Source organism: Hibiscus syriacus, unplaced genomic scaffold (genome assembly GCF_006381635.1).
Source record: "Hibiscus syriacus cultivar Baekdansim isolate YM2019G1 unplaced genomic scaffold, ASM638163v2 tig00116971_pilon, whole genome shotgun sequence".
Classification (NCBI taxonomy): domain Eukaryota; kingdom Viridiplantae; phylum Streptophyta; class Magnoliopsida; order Malvales; family Malvaceae; genus Hibiscus; species Hibiscus syriacus.
Window position 1 is genome coordinate 2,707,531 of NW_024063495.1, and position 20,348 is coordinate 2,727,878.

General features: G+C 29.2%; 2 protein-coding genes and 1 pseudogene across 3 annotated transcripts; all 3 read right to left on the bottom strand.

Annotated features, from left to right (window-relative positions):
* Positions 1 to 1,106: 1,106 nt before the first annotated feature.
* LOC120192122 lies at positions 1,107 to 3,385 on the bottom strand (annotated as a pseudogene).
* A 4,965-nt stretch (positions 3,386 to 8,350) lies between these two features.
* On the bottom strand, positions 8,351 to 12,025 carry LOC120191941 (nuclear intron maturase 4, mitochondrial-like). Of its 2 annotated transcripts, XR_005522743.1 has the most exons (3): positions 11,824 to 12,025; positions 8,695 to 11,330; positions 8,351 to 8,614 (listed from the first exon to the last, which is right to left on the bottom strand). XR_005522743.1 is itself a non-coding variant. In XM_039194803.1 (2 exons), exon 2 carries the CDS (start codon positions 11,253 to 11,255, stop codon positions 8,919 to 8,921), a length of 2,337 nt encoding a protein of 778 aa, XP_039050734.1. In that variant the 5' UTR covers positions 11,256 to 11,330; positions 11,824 to 12,025; the 3' UTR covers positions 8,351 to 8,918. The 2 variants fall into 2 exon arrangements, 1 of the variants encoding a protein (XP_039050734.1); XM_039194803.1 differs by having other exon boundaries at positions 8,351 to 11,330.
* Positions 12,026 to 17,974: 5,949 nt separating this feature from the next.
* On the bottom strand, positions 17,975 to 18,454 carry LOC120191909. The gene has a single exon (XM_039194773.1). The coding sequence runs from the start codon at positions 18,412 to 18,414 to the stop codon at positions 18,130 to 18,132; it is 285 nt and encodes a 94-aa protein (XP_039050704.1). The 5' UTR covers positions 18,415 to 18,454; the 3' UTR covers positions 17,975 to 18,129.
* Positions 18,455 to 20,348: the final 1,894 nt, after the last annotated feature.

The window sequence follows — 20,348 nt, forward strand, 5'->3', positions numbered from 1 at the left end:
ATTTTATTCTTAATTATTGTATTATATATAAATTACAAACTTGACACTTATTTCTTAATTTAATAATTTTTCCTTGTAATTTTAATTTAATAAATTACAAATTTGACACTTACTTTTTATTTTAACAATTTTAATTCCTTGTAATTCAGTTATAGTGTTCATATATCGTTTGAATAAGGATTAAAATAAAAAAAAAACATATATTACACTTCATTAAAGAAAAACAATTTATTCAAAGTTTAGATAAGAAAGTGGAATTATTTTTTGTGTAATTAGAATTTTTAATTTTCTAGATATATTTGATTGACAAAATATAATTATACACAATTCAATGGTGGTGTAACAATTTTGAGATTATTCAATAAAAATTTTAGAAAAATAAAAGAGTTAAGTATCAGTTTTTTATTTAAGTATAATTTGATCATATAAAAATTTATTATTTTAATAAAATTTTAAATGAATTATATATATATATATATATATATATATATACAGACACACTGTCACCTCTATTTCCTTGCTTTTATTAATGAAGTATCAGTTTATTGTTAAAAAACATATCATAATTAAACTCGGATGACACACATATTTTGTCATTATATTAACAATTTAAAAAACAAAACATACGATTATATTTAAATTATATATATATATGACATCAACATACTCACTAACAATTTATGAATAGATTTATTGGTCATGGTATTTCCTGAAGTTTAAGAATTTAAATTTTTCTTTAGTGCAAATTTATTATATATATATATAAATTTATTAATTAGACATTTTGAATTAATTATTTAAAATAATGATATAAAAAGTATAATATACATTTCATGCTAGATGTAACAAAAGATTAATAATCCAGCACAAAGTTATAAAACCAAACAGTTCTATTTGAATTATAGATATGACATCACCATATTCAATAAAAGTCTGGGAATAGATTTATTGATCAAGATAGCTACATGATAACATGAAACACACAGACTCAATCATAAAATTACACAAATATATCACAATGTAATAAATTACATTTACGACAACCGTTGTACGTTACGAAATATCTGCGTTTTCCACAACCACACTCCCAATTTCATATTGTGGAGTCAATTAAAGCTAAGGCCACTACCTTCAAACTTTTGGTATGTAATCTTATCCAATGCCTCTACCATTTGAGGTGACAAATGATTAACCCAATCTCCAACTTCACCTTTCCTGAAGAAATCAGCATTGCTAACTGGATATTCTCGGTTTTTGGTGTCCCTTTTGTTCACATCCTGGTTGCTCATATTCTCAAAACTACACAGCTTCACTATTTCTTTCACTATCTCCTTCTTTTCTTCCTCTGCAGAGAATGACACTCCCAAAAACTCCGCCACTTTCCTCACACAACCCCATGGCTCCTTCTTCATGTCTTCGTATTTCAAGAACAACACCTTCTTCGGCTACTCTAAACTAGCTTTCCAGTATCCCAGAACGTGATCCCAAAACGGCCCCTCGTGCGAAACCCCTTCGCAGAAAGACTCAAAGGCCTCCTCTAATGTAAGTGATGGTAGCTCTTTGGGTTTCACCTGTTAGAATCGAATCATAATAAACATAAAATTTAATCAGGATTTGTGATACCAAATCATTAAGAACAAAGTGTTAGATTTGTGAAAGTATACATAAATCTATTGTTAGAGATTGTCTAGAAGATTAAGATCTTCTAAGAAGATTGGGATCTCTAGAGTATAAACTCTCTACGAGATATGAAAAAAATACAAATTAACCTATTTTTTTAAGAGCACTACATTGAATATTATATCAATCTTTAAGTATTTATAATTTTATCACTTTTTCAAATTATAAATACAATTTATGTTATTTCATTTTGTTTACATGACACTTGAATACAAATGACATATATATAATATATTTATATATATGTGCCCATAATTATAAATATTAGGGTAAACTACATCATTCTTCACTAAATTTTACTATTTCTCTCATATTTTAATTATTATACTTTTAAAATTTTCAATTTACTCACTAAACTTTCAATTATTTCTATTTTGATCATTATAAATTATTTCATTATTATTATTCTATGATGTTGTATCTACTATTATTATTAAAATAAAAAATAATTTAAAATAAACAATAAAAAAATATTTTCAATTCTTCACTATATGCAACATCTGCATTACTGTCCTTTCTCGTCATCGTCGACCTTTGAGATAAAAAAATTATTTGATATCAAATTAAATCGAGACTCGCTTTAACACGTTAAGTCTGAATCTAGTGATTATTTCACTGAAAAATCTCAAAAATTTATGAATCTCGACCGAAACATTTTTATTTCCTCACTTTTAATCTCTTATTTGCGGACTTCGGAGTATATTCTGGCCAAATAGAGATTTGATTCAAAATAGAGATTTGATTTAGACATAGTGGTATAGGTGAAGCAACTCATGTAGGGATTGGTGTAGTTCGGATTGGATCGAGTTTCCGACCAACTCGACTTAAAGATTTTATACCTTCCACCCGAAATCTGACCCAACTCGACCCGAAATAATATAAAATTATTAATTTTATGTAATAAAATAAAAATTTAATTATAATAATATAAAAAGAGTATTATTGCAATCAAATATATTACGTATAATAATATTATTTTTTGGGTAGATCATATATTTTTTATCTTAAATCGATTTGATCTGAATTTATCCTTTAAAAAAATCTGATTCAACTGACCCTAATCCATTAAAAAAAATTGACGTGATTGATTTGGGTATGGTTTAGACACTTAAATTGTATAAAGCCTAGAATTTAATCCAAATCACCTTATTCGAGAAATGCCATTTGGAAACCAGAACATCTTTGGGGTCTCGGCAGAGGTAAACGAACCGGCACGGCGAGCTATCGTCGGTGATGCGTCGAGGGAACAAAGAGAAAGGAATGTGTGTCGAAATAACCCGAGGCGAAGGAAGTCCATCGACGAACGACGTCGACCCGCGTCCACGAATATGTAGTTCGAGTAAGATCATGAGGTCCCGGTGACTTGCTTTGCTCAAAGGATGGTCGGAGAAGTCAAAGGAATCCCTGTTGATAATGGCATAAACGAGGGCTTTCAACCAAGTGGTACCACATTTAGGCGATGTTGCGACGATGATGTCGGTGGGTCTAGGCTCGAAGTGGTCATGGACCAACATGGTGCCTCGGAGGGCAAAAGCTGATAGCCAGAAGCCTTGGTATTGAAAAAGCTGGTCGAACCACCAGCCTCTCCTCGAGGGGAGAGTGGGCAGCAACTCATCGAAGTTCTTGTAAGTCTTTTGGTACCCTTCGTCTAGCTCTACTTCCTTGTCGGTGGGGAAGAAAGTTAAGGGAGTTTCCATGGAAGATAGCAGAGCAGAGCAAGTGGAGTTTGATCTTTAATGGTAAAGCTTTTGTGCATTTATAAGTGAAGGAAGCTGGTTCACAAATAAAATGTTACGTTTTAAAAAAATTATAATATTTTCTTAAATTAATTTTGTTCTATTAATAGTATCCAGCTGTTCAGATAAAAAAAGAAAGGTAGATTGATTTGATTGGTCATGCAGAAAGATTTTTATACAAATAATACATTTTCAAAAATTATTTAATAAATTAATATTCTTAATTGATTGCTTATAAATAATACTTATATAACAATTTACCTAGGGTTGTTTGAATATAATGGTTTAAGAATTATTTAAAGAGACGCTTTAGAAATTATTTTATGATTTAAAATAATTGCTATAATAATTATTAAAATTTTATAGTGATTTCAAGAAAATGTACCGACTCCATAATGATTGTATGAGAACTCGTCTTATAAGTATGACGAGATCATAAAATCATTATACAACTAATATGTTTTTTTTAAATTGTGCTGAAATTCTGATTAATAATATTATTTAAAATATTAATATTCTTAACTGATTACATATAAAGAAAACTTACTATTTAACAATTTACCTAGAATTGTTTGAATATTATGGCTAAAAAATTGTTTAAAAAGACGCATTAAATATTATTTCATTGTTACAATAATTTATAAATTTTGTCAAAATTTTCTAATGATTTCAAAATATATTTGATGACAATTTTATGATCTGTCATACGTGCACGACAATTTCCCCAATGTTGTTGCCTAGCGTCCTCTCTTCTCCTGCGTCTATGTGCTGACATGCATTCAACATGAGAACTCGTCTTGCAAGTATAAGGAGATCATGAAATCGTCATACGACTAACATATTTTCTTGAAATTGTGCTCAAGTTTTGGTGAATTCTTCGAATTATTATAATAATCCCCTTAAATTATAAAATAACTTTATTCAAATAATTATTTTCTCACCACAATACTAAAATAATTTATTTCTTTAAATATATTATGTAAGATGAAAATATATATCATAATTCTTATTTTTTCACTAAAGTTAAAATTTAAGTCTCACTTTGACCATTCGTTTTCAAGTCATGAGAAAAAATAGTTTTAATTAGGATAAATTATGTATTCAATTACCTAATTATTAAATATTTTTTAAATTATATATAATATTACATTTTGAATTTATTTTAGTCACTCATAGTTAAAAAAATAACAAAATTATCGATATTTTATTTTTTTATTTTTCATGATGTGTCATAATGATGATGTGATATTATCTTATAGTGACACATAGCCATCATCACTATTTTTTTAATAACAACTGATCAAAATATAATATTAAGTATAATTTTAAAATTTTAATTAGATTATTAAAATGAAATTATTTTCTCGACAAATAATTAAGTGACTAAATATATAATTTAATTTTTTAACTTTTAGGTTTAATTCAACTAAATTAAGATAATAAATAATTTTTTTATTAATTTAAGATAAATAAAATATAATATATATTCAAATATAAATCTCAATCTTTTAAAATTAAACGCTTATATCTTAGATATTTATGATATTTAAATATAAACCTAAAAAATTAATATTTTTTTATTACCTAGATGAATTCGTGTAATAAAGAATTTTCAGTGTGACAGTACACCTCTTGTAGTCTTGTCTGTCATGATCAGAGATGATGATGTAGCTGGACATGGTTGTCTTCTCCACATCTACCTTTACGGTTCATATTGTTAAAATCAGTAATATCCACTGTATCAACTATATTCTCATTACTCTACAATACTCATTTTTTATTAATTATCTTTTTATTTTGATATTACAAAAAAAATATGATTGATTTATTTTTAATTTCCATAAAATTGTGTTAATTTATTATTTTAATGATAAGGTTAACAATATATAAGCAGAAAAGCTAAATATTGAGTTAATATAAAATAAAACACATGTAATAAATTAAGTTCAAAGTGATTCGATCTTATTTATCTCTATGAATAAAGAAACAAATAATTTATAATTAACAGATAGAGATTACAAAAAACAAAAATACATAAAATTTCATGTATCTCACAAACACAATATATACTTTTATATAATCTATCTCTGTAACATAAATTCACATAGTTAAAAATTATAAAAAAATAGTAATAAGATATCTATAGAATATTTTTCTTATAATTCTAAAAATTATTATTTTATATTTATAGATAAAATAAATTTGATCATTGATATTTTTTGCTTAAAAATATTATCTTAAAATTTAAAAATTATAAAAAAATCCATTAATTAATAAAAATAATAAAACTAAGGTTTATTTTTTAAAAAAGAAAAAGAAAAACCGTAACTATCCATATATGAAAATGTTTTAGAATAAAAAGTTAAAAAATATTCTATCATAATTTTTAGAATTATATGTTTTTTATTCATTTTAGTTAAATTAGTAATTGATGGATGATGTGGAATTTTATAAATTGATATAATAATAATTTAATTACTAATATTTAGGTAATATATCAATTTAAGAGATTTGATTCGTAAAGTGTAGGTATTATGCCAATTCAGTTATAATTTGTTTATTTTTCTAAATATTATGTTAATTTTAAAATTATATAATATTTTCAAAAAATGATTGAAAAAATTATAAATTATAAAAAAATTTCAACTATTTCAATGAGATTATCGTTCTTTAAATTTTCTCGATAAAAGTAGTTCAACTATTTAAGTACTATCATACATTAATTATTCATATATGGATAGTTACGTTTTTCTTTTTCTTTTTTAAAAATAAACCTTATTTTTATTATTTTTTATTAACGAATGGATTTTTTTTATAATTTTTAACTTTTAAGATAATATTTTTAAGCAAAAATTCTCGGTGATCAAATTTATTCTCTATAAATATATAATAATAACTTTTAGAATTATAAGAAAATTATTCTATAGGTATCTTATTACTATTTTTTACTTATAAGATTGATCTATTATTTTTATTAAAAGTGTCATTATTTTTTAAGGTAAATTACACATATGGTCATTAATATTTAAGTAAGTTTTTATTTTCTCTACTAAAGTTTTAAAAGTAATAAATTGATCACTGATATTATCGATTTGTAAAAAAATGTCACTTCATCGTTACATTCGTTAAATTGATGATGTGGCAACAACAAAAAAGATTAATATTTAATTTTACCACTAAAAGACTGCTAAAATATTAAATAACTACTTAAACCATGATTTTATATCTAATTTACTCCAAAACTTTTTTATTTTCGGTTCTTTTTCTTAAAATATATATATGATAATTTATAAGATTGATCTATTATTTTTATTGGAAGTGTCATTATTTTTAGGGTAAACAATACAAATGACCATTAATATTTGAGTAAGTTTTCGTTTCTTCTACTGAAGTTTCAAAAGTAACAAATTTGTCACTAATGATATTGATTTGTAACAAAATGTCACTTATTTTTGTTAAATTGATGATGCGGCAACCTTAACAAAAAAATTGTAACTACTACTAAAATATTAAATAGATACTAAAACATACCAAAACTGATAATTGAAGTACTAAACATGTCGTTTACCCTTTAATAATTTATCCATTTTAAGGGCATTTTAATGCATTTTAGGCCTCCCGTTAGATTAAGTCTCTGGTTACGAATCGTCCCTCAGTCCCTTAAATATTTTAGAAGTTTGCCATCGCTAGTTGAACCTCGAAACATCGTCTGGAGTTCAATTGGAAAATAATCAATAAAGACATCTGAAACGAATATTCAGCCATTAATGTACAATTGGAAATGATTAGAAACAAATATAAAATCTAGAGTTCACTCAAAAGCAAAAGAACAAGCATTGAGAAGAGAACATGAACAGATGAATGAAAATCACGTATGGTATAGGGTATAGGACATGAACTTAAAAGAATTCGATGTCTCCGCCATCGGAGACAATGCTACACTAGCATACGGTCAGGTCCGACCATATATCATCTCGATTCTTGCAAAATCTTCAACAGGTCACCTCTTTGATAATGCCTCTAGCTGTGGATGTACTGGTCCTAGTTGAGGATCTTCTCGTCGTATGAAACTGAGAAACTTTCTGAAATCATCTTTTATTAGTGCTATTGACCAATCCCGTTGATTGCACCAATCTTCTGTGTACTGAATTGTTCTCAGTTTCGACGCATTTTGAATTTTATGTGGTAAATTTCTTAGCTCCAACGAGGGCCAACGCAAAGAGACATGAGAAATGAAGCATCCGATAAGTCTCAGAGCTGCAAATTCTTAAACATTGGAAAGGCACGGGATTCATCTGCACGTCCTTTCGTCATCAATAATGATGCAGCAGTCCTCCAACGGCAGATTTTCTAACTGTCGTAAGGTTACAAAGGCCTTTAGATTCTATCGGGAGCTGCCGGATACCTTTCAGTTTCGGTAGAGTGCCTATTTGTAGGCTTTTCAAGCGTTCAAATTCAACACCTGTGCTGTCTATGATGTTCTCCAGCTCGTTATACTCCGCAACCATACATGCTTCCACACCTTGTAAGTTATCAGCACGGAAGGCTGATAAACTGGTAGTAGTTCGGTGACCAATCAGTTCAAATCGGAAATTTCACGAGCGATTCCGGCTGCATTTTGATATCTTCTGCTACAATGGCTCACAGAATGCTCAGTTCTTCTAACTTAGAAAGCCTTGCAATCACGCTAGAAGAAATCATCGGCTTCAGTTCTTTGACACGATTATGATTTCCAATCAAGTTTGGAGCAATAACAAGATATGGTATTATAGCTCATTTGCAGCAAATTCAACATAGTTCAGATTCAGATAAAGGGGAAAAAAGGAGAATAAAAATGTAACAATTAACTTATTGAATCTATAAAAGAAGAAATTAAAAGCATTTACTTGTATTTTACGCGCAGGTTTTGTCCTGCAGCTCATATTCATGGCAATTTCATGGGATTTTCCTAACTAACCCAAAGAAAGAAGGCAGTATTCAACTTCCTCGAACCTCCTTTGATTCATAGTATTTAACCCAAAAAAATACAGTAGTAAACATCTATTTTCACTGGCATAAATTTGACACTTCTGTTTCTTATGGTTGACAATTAAACTGCAGCCTTCGAATTTCTGACTGCTGAGTTTCGCCCTTTGCTTTTCATAATCCGTTGTCCTGGATAACTCAGGTAGAGGTGAAGATTCGCTTGCAGTTTCCATCTGCATTTTCACTCCATCTTCTGATACTAGGCTAATGTCAATAATAAGTTATAGATTAGAAAGCCTTTCAAAAAGCTTACCGGGAATCATCCTTTCTTCTGTTCCATTCCAATTGCAGTTGCAAGAATTACCAGTTGTATCATTTTCTGGCGTGGCATGATTTTTGTTGGCAACTTCTTTGAATGAAGCTCTTAAGCTTTCCCAACTTTCAAGACTCCGGATACACCCAATCTGATGAGGAAGCCGAAGCTGTATGAACTGACTGCAGTCGTCTAGACAGAGCCATATGAGGTTTTCTAGTTTCTTACACAACCCGATTCCATGCACCAAAATCAATAGACTGAAGTGATATATGACCAAGATATAAATCCTTCAAATGTTTCTTACACAACCCGATTCGCCGTTTATTCAAGCTTGGATGGATACAACTTGCGAACCCTGTTTTCCAACCCGGAAATTTTTGTCTTTCCATAGCATGGAGAGTATAGACACTCGGTGATGCGACTGAGCAACCCAAAACAAAACAATTGCAGGGCCTTGACTGGCTCACCATTCTCGGAATCCTGTATTTTGCTGCTAGAGTACGAACACAGGATTTCCGCAGTAAAGTAGAAATTAAAAGCTTGACCTCTTTGAAGTTGTCACAGTCTTGATACCACCTAAGCCATCGATAAACAATCCCTGCAAACCAGTCAATTATTTGGAGGCTGTCTTGTAAAACGAGTAGTGAAGCAACATGAGGGTATCCTTCAGAGGTTGTCAATCCATATCGGAACAGACGCTTCTTTATAGCATCGGTTGGAGCTAGAATCTCAGTGATAGTGACTGATCCAGTGTTTGAGTTTGAATTCGGTAAAAGAGCAAGTGTAGCAGTTGTTTCGGAAGAAACATATTCATCCACACGCTTCAGAAATTCATAATAAGATTCCGTTAGTTCATGAGGAAGGGACGGTTCAACAACATACTTAGACAAGATAGATTCCTCATTCTCCGCTGCTTTGGCTTTAATGTCTTGCATCCATACTTTCATTAAGACTTTGTACCAATGATCAGTTTCCATCCCAACTTTACGGAAAGAAGAAATTTTACTCAAAGTAGAGCCACTATCCGCTAAATTCTTGATTTCAGACTCCTTAACCTTCTTTAAACCATGAGCCAACCATTTCTTCCCAATTCTAACACTCCCAGCATTCCAAGCATCTTGTTTCTGAGAAGAAAAGAGCCGTACCTTTTCTTTCAACTTATGCACAGCACTAGTAGCAGGACCTTCTCGCACACTTCTTTTAACTAAAGCTCCTAAAAACCGACTGCCATTAGGCCCATCACAAGGTAAAATTTCTGTTAGCTTGTCATCAACATCCAAGAACAGAGAATTATTAAAGAAATATATAATCTCAGACTTGAAACTAAGAGCAATATCTTTGGAACCAGAAATTGCAAAAAAGATCTCATCCATAAACCGAGAACAATGAACTCTTGGGCCAGAATTATCATCAGCAGTCATGCCTTTACAATCATTTTCCTTCATCTGTGTCCTAAACCAGTTCCGTAGCTTGGAATGTGAGTTATCTTCGTCCTTATCAGCTCCATCCTGAAGAGCTTCATATCTCATCGACAATCTGTAAAATTCTTGATCAAATAAGTCAAGATACACATTCATTAGAACCGGGGATAATACTCCTTCCTGTGGAAGGCCGTGGCCTTTCGGGAAACCTCCAAACTCAAAATTGAGGACTTGTGCATCAAACATGCTACGGATAATACCAAATAACTGGTTGTCTTCTATCTTGTCCTCCAATTTCGAAATGAGCTTAGCAAGGATACTAGAATCAACCTTTTTGTTTAAAATTAAAGTGAACCACCAACTTGGACTACAAATCTCTTTCTTGATGTATCTCAATGCTGTCGAGTGACCCCTCCCACTTCGACAACCATGTGAAATCTTAGAAAAATGGGGCTTGTAAACAGTTTCCAAAACCATTCTTATAGCTTCCTGAATAATTCTCGTCTTCGGATTAGGAAGTACGAGGACTTCTTTGTTGATTCCTCCTGTTGAGAATGAGAAGGTATTTCCTCTAACATCGAAATTCCCATCAAGAAGCTCCTTTGCTAGGGAATTAAAACATACAGAATCATCCTTCAACGATATGTCGACATCTGAGTTGAGCTTAATACAGTTATAAGCATCTTGAAGTGTATTTGGATCAGCAATCACATTGACCATCAAGTTCTGGAACTTTCCATCAATGAATTGCTCCTTTACTCTCTTCTTTACCCGAAGTTCAAGAGACCTCTTAAGCTCCATTCTGCTCTTAGGTTTCCTCTCATCTTTATGAGACGACTCCTCAACAAGAAACGCCAAGTCTTTTGCCAACATTGTCTTCTCATGGCCTTTCTCTACATCATCATTGGTTGAAAAACTCGAATCCATTCTGCTGTTAGGTTTCCTTTCATCTTTATGAGACGACTCCTCAACAAGAAACGCCAAGTCTTTTACCGACATTGTCTTCTCATGGCCTTTCTTTAAGTCATCATTGGTTGAAAAACTAGAATCCATTCTGCTCTTAGGTTTCCTGTCATCTTTATGAGATGATTCCTCAACAAGTAAATGCCAAGTCCTTTGCCAGCATCGTCTTATCATGGCCTTTCTTTAGGTAATCATTGGTTGAAAAACTAGAATAACACATCAAAGCCTGAAGTTTATCAACTGGTTTTCCTATTAAAATGTATAACTATTAGAATTGAAGCAAACAAATATAAAAACCAAACTTCCTTTTAGGAAATATACCAAAATCACATAATCGGAATCATTGATTAATCTCAATGCTAGACATAAACCAATTACATAAACAAAGCATGAATCTCAAATGCTAGACATAAACCAATTACATTAGTGAGATAAACTAATTTTTTTAGCTGGTTTTCCTATTAAAATATATAACTATTTGAAATCAATCAAACAAATTAAAACCCAGATTTTCTTTTAGAAAAGCATACCGAAATTACATCACAGGAAACATGAATGAGCAGCTTAGAGTAAGAAAAACTTCAAATCCATAAAATCCAATCAATATTTTTACCCAGCTATTGCTAGTAAGAAATTCAAAGCTATAAACAAAGCATTAATCTCAAATTCCAGACTTGAAACAATTACAGTAGTGACATCAAAATCTAAAGAAAATCAAATGCAAATCAGTAAAAAAGCATACCCTGGTGTATGAAAAAAGATGGTGTTGAGTTCATTGGTTGAGAAAGGGAAAACCCCTTTAACTTCCCGGTGAGAACAGTAAACAAACCCTTAAAATGCATTATTCTAGACAAAATTACAAGAACTCATTGATTCTGGCCAGCGTTCCGGCACCGACGCGATACCGAGTGCGGTGCACAACACGAACCCTGCGTCTAAAACATGATCGGTAGCGAAGAAGAAGAACATTAAATAAAGCGTGTTAATATTTGGGCCCAAATACTTGGGCTGTAGTCCAATTAATAGATCAAATTAATTGAAAATGATTTAAATATATGATAAACTATATAAATGGTCACTAATATTTAAGTAAGTTTATTTTATTCTCATTGATGTTTCAAAGTTAATGATTTAATTATTAATAAATCGATCATTTAACCATCAAAATTAATGATTTAATATATGATAACAAAATACTGATGTGACATGTTAAATCGACTAACGGACACCCATTTTGACTCTCATTGCCATTAATCTCTCTTTACTCAAAAGTCATACAATAACATGGTCTCAACTGAAACCATGCAAAAATCTTATCGGTGATTATTTACTCCTGCATCTTTTAAAAAACAAACTACATTATCATATAATTCATGGCTTTTTGTTTGTAAGAATCGTCCGTTGATTTGCAAGACTCGAATAAGGTCCCAAATTGACACAAGGTTTCGAGTCTTGCAAACCAAAAGCCATGAATTCTGCAATAATCAATTTTGTTTTATAAATATTCAAAGAAACGATTATCCGTGTCAATCCATGATCCATTCCTAATTATGTAAATACATGTCTAAATTTCTATTTAGCCATGTGTGTTCGACAGATATTCTTTATGCTATACTCTTTTAACTTCACTATAGTTCTTTATATTTTGTAATTAGAAGCGGTCAATCTTATTAAAAAAATAAAAATATTTAAAATTACAATAAGTTTATAATTATCATTGTAAACTAAATATATAATTTGAACATTTTCCTATAACATTAAAACTAGCTACTTTATATCATACAAGGACCATACATGAAAAGGGTTAAAAACTCAATCAAAATACTTGATTGAAAAACAAACACGTATAAATTTGACTACATCGATAAATGAACAACAAAAGTGAATTAAGCTATTAAAAGACCACCGAGAACTGCAAATCAGAGCCGAGCATAGTGAGAAACTATCAACGACACAAAATTGCATATCCAAATTCAATTCGATGGTCCATACCAGGAAAGATCAACATGATTATAAATACATCATCTTTGATCAGTCGTGACGTTGTCAAATTTAATCCTGAAAAAATATAAAATAAAAAAAATTAAATGACTGAAAAAGATGAAAAACGTGTCTAAAAGACATAGAAAAATATGTTACAAAAGTATAATTGTTCTTATTGAAAACTAAAAAAAACAAAGAAAAAAAGAGAATTGACTGTCGATAATCAACATCAAAATAGGTGTCGTCACTAAAATAATTGTTAATAAATTATCACTAAAATAATTGTTAATAAAATATCATTTATAATATACTAATTACTAATTAATTAAGAAAATATAACAGATATACGTGATTAAATTTGTCCAAGGTTTGGACATGTTAGATTCTAGACATATCTACGACCAAGTTATGTATCCAAATATGAAGTTTGATTCAATATTTGATAACCTATAGACAAAAATACTTATTCAATTACTTTGTAAAGGCATAAAGAGATTTTGGATTTGTGGGTTCGGTATAAAGCACAATTAAATTACTTTATGCAATAACTCATCAACATCGAAGATAAAATAATTGTTGTTATTCTTTGAGGTCTTAAGATTTAGTACCATAAATGTTAGGGTACGAGTATTTAAAATCAAAATATTGAGAATTATTTTTAAATAGATAGTCAGATACTACCTTATACTTACCTCATATTAATAAAAAAATACTTTAGTTATTGTAACTAAATTTAATTTATATGTAATTTATGTATTTTATCTAATTATATATATAATAAAAAAGATAGAATGACATTTTTTATCCCTTATTTTAGTTTAGTTATTTAACCGTTAAGTTTTAATTGTATTCTTGTTGACCCTGAAATCTTTATTTTTTAATCAAATTAACTCAAATATTATGAAAAAGTAACACTTATTTCATCTTTATTAAAACGTTGACATCATTTTTTTTCTTTCATATCATCAGAATATACAACAAAATAATCAACAATTGTTTAACAAAATTGATATCAGTATTTCAGTGAGAATGAATTAGTTTTTTTAAATTTTTTATGACATACCCGATTGAATTGAAAATCAAATTCGTCACTATTTTTTTTATCTTCTTTTATGTTAGGGATGAACCTAGAGGGCGGGTGAGGACGGTCACCCCTTAAAATTTTTAAATTCCTATATAATTAGGATATTTTTTTATATTTTCTGTTAAAAATATGTTTCCACATCTTAAAATTTTATAAATTCATTTCATCTAACATAAAATTTTGCGTAAGTCTTTGTTATTTGATGTGTTGGTTGTGGGTTTTAATGGTAGGAGTCTAATCTCGACCAAATTTCCACACTTCCTTTGTGTGATTTGGTGGTTCATATTTGAATTTGTGAGTTTAAAGAGTGGATTCCATATTATTGACGGTTGCTTAAATAAATATTGCGTTTGAATTCTTGTATATAAAGAAAATTATCGTTAAGAGACTCACGTACAAAAACTATGTATACGACCCGAGTCAATTCACTTTAATCAATACGAAGTCTTAAGAATTAAGAGGAAACAAAAAAAAAAAGAGTGGATTCCGTTTTAATTCCACCCCTAAGTTGATTTAGTAGTGGCTTATATAGTTCACATTTCCACACATGCTGACATGCTTTTGCTAAGTTTAATCTTCCCACTATTTTTATTGATTTCTGGGTCTAATGATACTTTTGGTTCTTAAACTTTTTAAAAATATTATTTTAGTCCCTCAATTAATTTGTCTCTTTTGGTGTTCAAATTTTTACTCATTTTTCAAATTGAACCAACTGATAGAAAAAACAACGAACTAGTTAAAATGACATCAATTATACCTAAAATATAACTATTTAAAATATTTTTGGTTAAAGTATATGTGTATTTAAAGTATTGTTTTTTCCAAAGTAAGTACATAAAATATACCATATTTTCGTCTAAGCACCTAAAAATTTGACACGTGAAATTGATTAAAAATATTTCAGATACCTAGATAAAACATATGGTATACTTTAAGTAATTACTTTGACAAGAAAAAATGTGTTAACTACCTAAATGAAAAAAAATATTTTAAATATTTATTTTGATAAAAATATTTAAAATATATAAATAAAAATAATATACTTTAATTGTTTTTGTACCTAAATGAAAAAAAATATTTTAAATATTTATTTTGATAAAAATATTTAAAATATATAAATAAAAATAATATACTTTAATTGTTTTTGAAATAAGAACGTAGATTGCATTAACCATAAAGGGCATAATGTAAATCAATGTCATGCATACATTCAATACAATCATAAGTAAAATATAACGATGATCGATTAGTATCAACCTGATGAGTAAAAGCGTGAATAGTTGAGGCAATGACATATTACTCTGACATATTACTCGACATCCCCGAACACCAAACATAAAAGAGTAGAATTTGAAGAATATCCAAAATAGTCAAATAAAAAACCAATCTCCATTAACCGTAATCTCAACTGGCACGTACTACTTAGAATTTCACACCACTTAATATTGGTTGTGCCATTCATATTGTCTAGGAATTATAATGATTTCCGTCTTTATCAAACCAAGTGGAAATCATCTATTAATTTGATTAAAAGAAAATAATTTTGGTGATTTTTATAAAATAATTCATCTATGATGAGCAAAAGAATCATTTATAATCTATATTTATCTATAATATATATAAAAGTGCAAGACTGAAAAATATTTTGAAATGAAAAAAAGTTATTAGAAAATATTTATTTAAGGCCAAAATAAAAATATTATGTATCTATGATAAATTACACTCCTAATGGGATTTCAAAAATTAGCCGACCCTATTCCCATATGTAATGGGGTAAGGGAGAGGCAGTGTAGTAGGCTGCCCCCAATGCTAGGTTGTAATTTCAATTATATAAAATGAGTTATTCAGGGGAGAAGCCAAAAATCTTTTTGTTGGTGGCGAGATTAAAAATCTAAATTGTTGGGGACCAAGATAAAAAAACTTATGCTAAAACGACTAAACTTAATTAATTATATTCAAGAGGGGCTTAAAGTGAATTTTGCACAAAACTTAATAATTATAAGATAAACTACATGTTTAGTACCTAAACTATAGCTTTTGTCCCGTTTTAGTACCTAAACTATATTTTTTCTAAAACTATACCTAATATTTAGTTTAGGTTTCAGTTTGATACCTGAACACCATTAAAAACTTAACAACATTGATGATGAAGAATTTATATCACAAGAAGCGTGAAATATCAAAAAGGAAATAATTCCACATCATCGATGCCAGTAAGTTTTTAACGTAGGATGTCAAACTAAAATTTAAACTAAACATTAGATATGGTTTTTCAAAAAATAAAGTTTAAGTACTATATTAAACAAAAACAATAATTTAAGCACTAAACATAAAATTTACCCTTTTAAGTACTATATTAAACAAAAACAATAATTTAAGCACTAAACATAAAATTTACCCTTTAGGGTGTGTTTGATTCACGGAATGTAAGATTACCAGTGGGAATGTAAGACTACCAAGGAATAGGATTACTGAGAATATTGTATTTTGTGTTTGGTTGGCTTAGCAGGAATGTAAGATTACCGTATTTGGTTAAAGGAATAAAAGATTATTGGAATGTATATTTGACCAAATTATCCTTATTATATATTTGTTTTTAACAAGTTGAAAAATATTTATATATTTTCTTTAAAAAATTTAAATTCATAAATTTATAATTTTTTTTACAAAATTGAAAATATAAAAAGGTTTAATGAAAGGATAAAATTTTATTTTAACCCCTGAACTTTTATTTGTAAATCTAAAATAGTTTAAGGATAAATTTGTAATTTAACATTCATAGAATTTTTATTATTCAATGACATAATAAGGATATTTTTGAAAGAAAAAAAATTTAAGAGCATTTTAGTCCAAAACGCTGGTAATCCAACAATACCTAAGGAAAGGAAGGTAATGACATTCCCGGTAATATACCCCAAAAAATCCACTATTGGTAATATAAGATTATCGGGAATGACATTCCCGGCCAACCAAACAGGGGAATGTGAATTCCATTCCTATGAGAATCACACATTCCCCCCAACCAAACACACCCTTAGTATATCAGAATACATCTCGATAATAAAAACCGAGTGGGACAAGTACAACGGACAACTAATTGGTTTTTTAGCATTATACTGCACCTTTAGTTACTAAATTTTGATCGCGTTTCAACTATTGTCACTGGAATATAAAAAGTTTCAACCATTAAGTTTTATGTTGACGATTATGTGAATTTATGTCGAAGTTTATGTGAATTTTAAAAAAAATTAAAAAAAGTAAATCAACTAGGTGATAGAGGATAATAAGATGAATTTATAGATATATAGATCAATTGCCAAAAGATAGGTCGCCTGTCCTAATACAATTTAAAATGTAAAAAAAAATCTCAAAATCCATTTGGTTTTATATTGAAATTTTATACCAAAAAAATATGTCGATTGTTACATGCTTGAAAAGACATGTAAATACTCAAGTCCGATGAAGACCCAAACCCCCAAAATGCATAAGGTTTTATATAGAAGTTTTTGAAAATTTTAAATCGATCAAACGATAGAGGACGATAAGAAGTTTTCATTGATATTTACTATTGTCAAAGAAGATGTCGACTGATTCAGTTTAATGTGACACGTAAAAAATTATAATTTTGAAGAAGGTGATTAATTGAATAAAAAAATATTAAAATATTACTTCAAATAAAATGAATAAAAAGTTATTTTTAGCTTCCACAAGACATGCAAATACCCATAAATAGTGGTTAATATATTTCCAAACATTCTTATATATTTCCAAACATTCTTATATATTATTGTTATTTATACTTAAACATTGTACCACCAACAACACGCATCGCATACCGATAACATTGGTGCACACAGTACCATTACAGGCACCAAATTCTTACAAAAATACACACAGCTAAACCAAACAAGGACACAACAGAAGGTCCATTATTCAAATACACATATAACAATAAAAGCTCATCGTCCTTCGACACGGAGCTCAGTTGCAATCTTCACCGACGACCCAGCAAAACCCGGCAAGGCATCCGCAAGGCTTACAGCAACCCATTATGTCGAACATACACCAACCGCCTTTAGGGATGCAGTTGCGAGGTCGGTTAACATCCAAAACCATGGCCAAATAGTTGCCGGGGTTCTTCGCTTCACCAGCGACTATTGACATAACATCGTTACGAGTAGCGAATGCCGTCGGAGGAGGCACCATGGCTTGAAGAACCAATGCCACGGTGACGACGAGAAGAACGAGCTTCTTGCAAGACTCCATTTTGTAGTAGCAAGTTAAATTGATCACTTGTTTCTGTTCTGTGTGTGGAATGTTTGTAGGTGGTGTGTCTGTTTATATAGTGTTTAATGGTACTCAATGAATTGAGAAATCAATTTAATAATAATAATTTGAATGTTGAAATAGTTTGTGGTGGGACACTAGTGCGTCACGATGAAAATTGATATGGTTAGGGATGAGTATGAGACTCAAATCTGATGAGTTCCGATCTGACTCGATCGGATTGAATTTTTTAATATTTTTAAATCCGTCATTATGTGTGTATCCATAGTTTGGAAGTAGACATGAGTGAGTTAAAACTCGATTATGTGTACCTTTGAAGAAGAAAGGGTAAGTTAGATTCAAATGGTGGATAAAGATATTTCAAGTTACAATATCTTTTTAGACAAGTATCAGTAGAGTTATTATTTGAAAAAAAAAATATAAAAAAAACTCGAATTTATGAGTAATTAAAAATATTTATGTTGTTCTATCTTATATGGATTTAGATTTTGATATTTATCTAAAAAATATAATATTTTTTATTTAATAAAAAATCAGAGCAATATATAGAAGATAATAGAAAGTTGATATCCTTAGCCCAAAAACGTATGGTGGAGTCTTTGAAAAATAAAAGACGACCAAATAAAAAGAAATAAGGGGATTATCGATTATGGAATTGTAAATGGCTGGTACGGTGAAATTTAGGACTGTTCATTATTTGATTTTTATCGAATTAACTGAAAGAATCATAATTTAATTCAGTTAATCGATTGATTAATTAAATGTTACATCGGTGAATGTTAAATTGATTCAAAATCATTACTTAACTAAAATTATTAAATGTTATATATTACATATATATTTCAAGCTAAACCCGTTAATAATTAGGACCTAACTATTTTTAACCATATTAGATCTATTAAACTTTTAAGATTCAATCAAATTTTAACGAAAATGAAAAAAAACACATATATTAAATTTAAATTATTCTAACCAAAAAACAAATAATTTTTTTGGTTAATTCAGTTGCCAACCAAATTAACATAACTTTGATAGGTTTGATTAATTAATTTCAGAGAAAATTGATTCAATTAATAGTTCAACAAAAAAAATCAGTTAATTCAATTTTAGTTAATTCAGTTTGGTCGATGATCAAAATAATTGTTTGAACACTTTCTATTCTTGATCTATTTTTCTTTAATTTGTTAGATTGTTGTTTAATTTCTTTAATATTTTATTAGATTATTCTAAAACAATTGTTTGATTGCCGAGAAAATAAAAAGAAATTCCTCAAATCCGACAAAGATCCAAACTCCAAAAACCATTAAGTTTTATGTTGAAGTTTCTATGAATTTACAAAAAAAGTAATCAACTAGGTGATAGATGATGATAAGATGAATTTATCGATATAAAATGTAAAAAAATCTCAAAATCCTTTGGTTTTATATTGAAATTTTATACCAAAAAAAGATCGATTGTTACATGCTTGAAAAGACATGTCAATACTCAAGTCCGATGAAGACGCAAACCACAAAATGCATTAGGTTTTTATATCGAAGTTTTGGAAAATTTTAAATCGATCAAACGATAGAGGATGATAAGAAGTTTTCATTGATGTTTAGAGTTGCCAAAAATAAGTCGTATGTCCTAATACAATTTAAAATAAAATTAAATAATCACTACACATGACAAAATACAAAAACACGCTTAAATAGGGGATTAAACATCAAATATTCCAATAAACACATAACATACAAAAAAGGTGTAGACACCCTTTTGTCCGGCTTTTAAAAAATATTATTATATATATTATTATTATTGTTATTTTTATTAATATTATTTATTACATTTGCAGGCCAAATTCAACACTTAATCCAACAACCCAATACAACCCAGAAACTTGGAGCCCAGACCCGATTCAGGCCCATATCCGA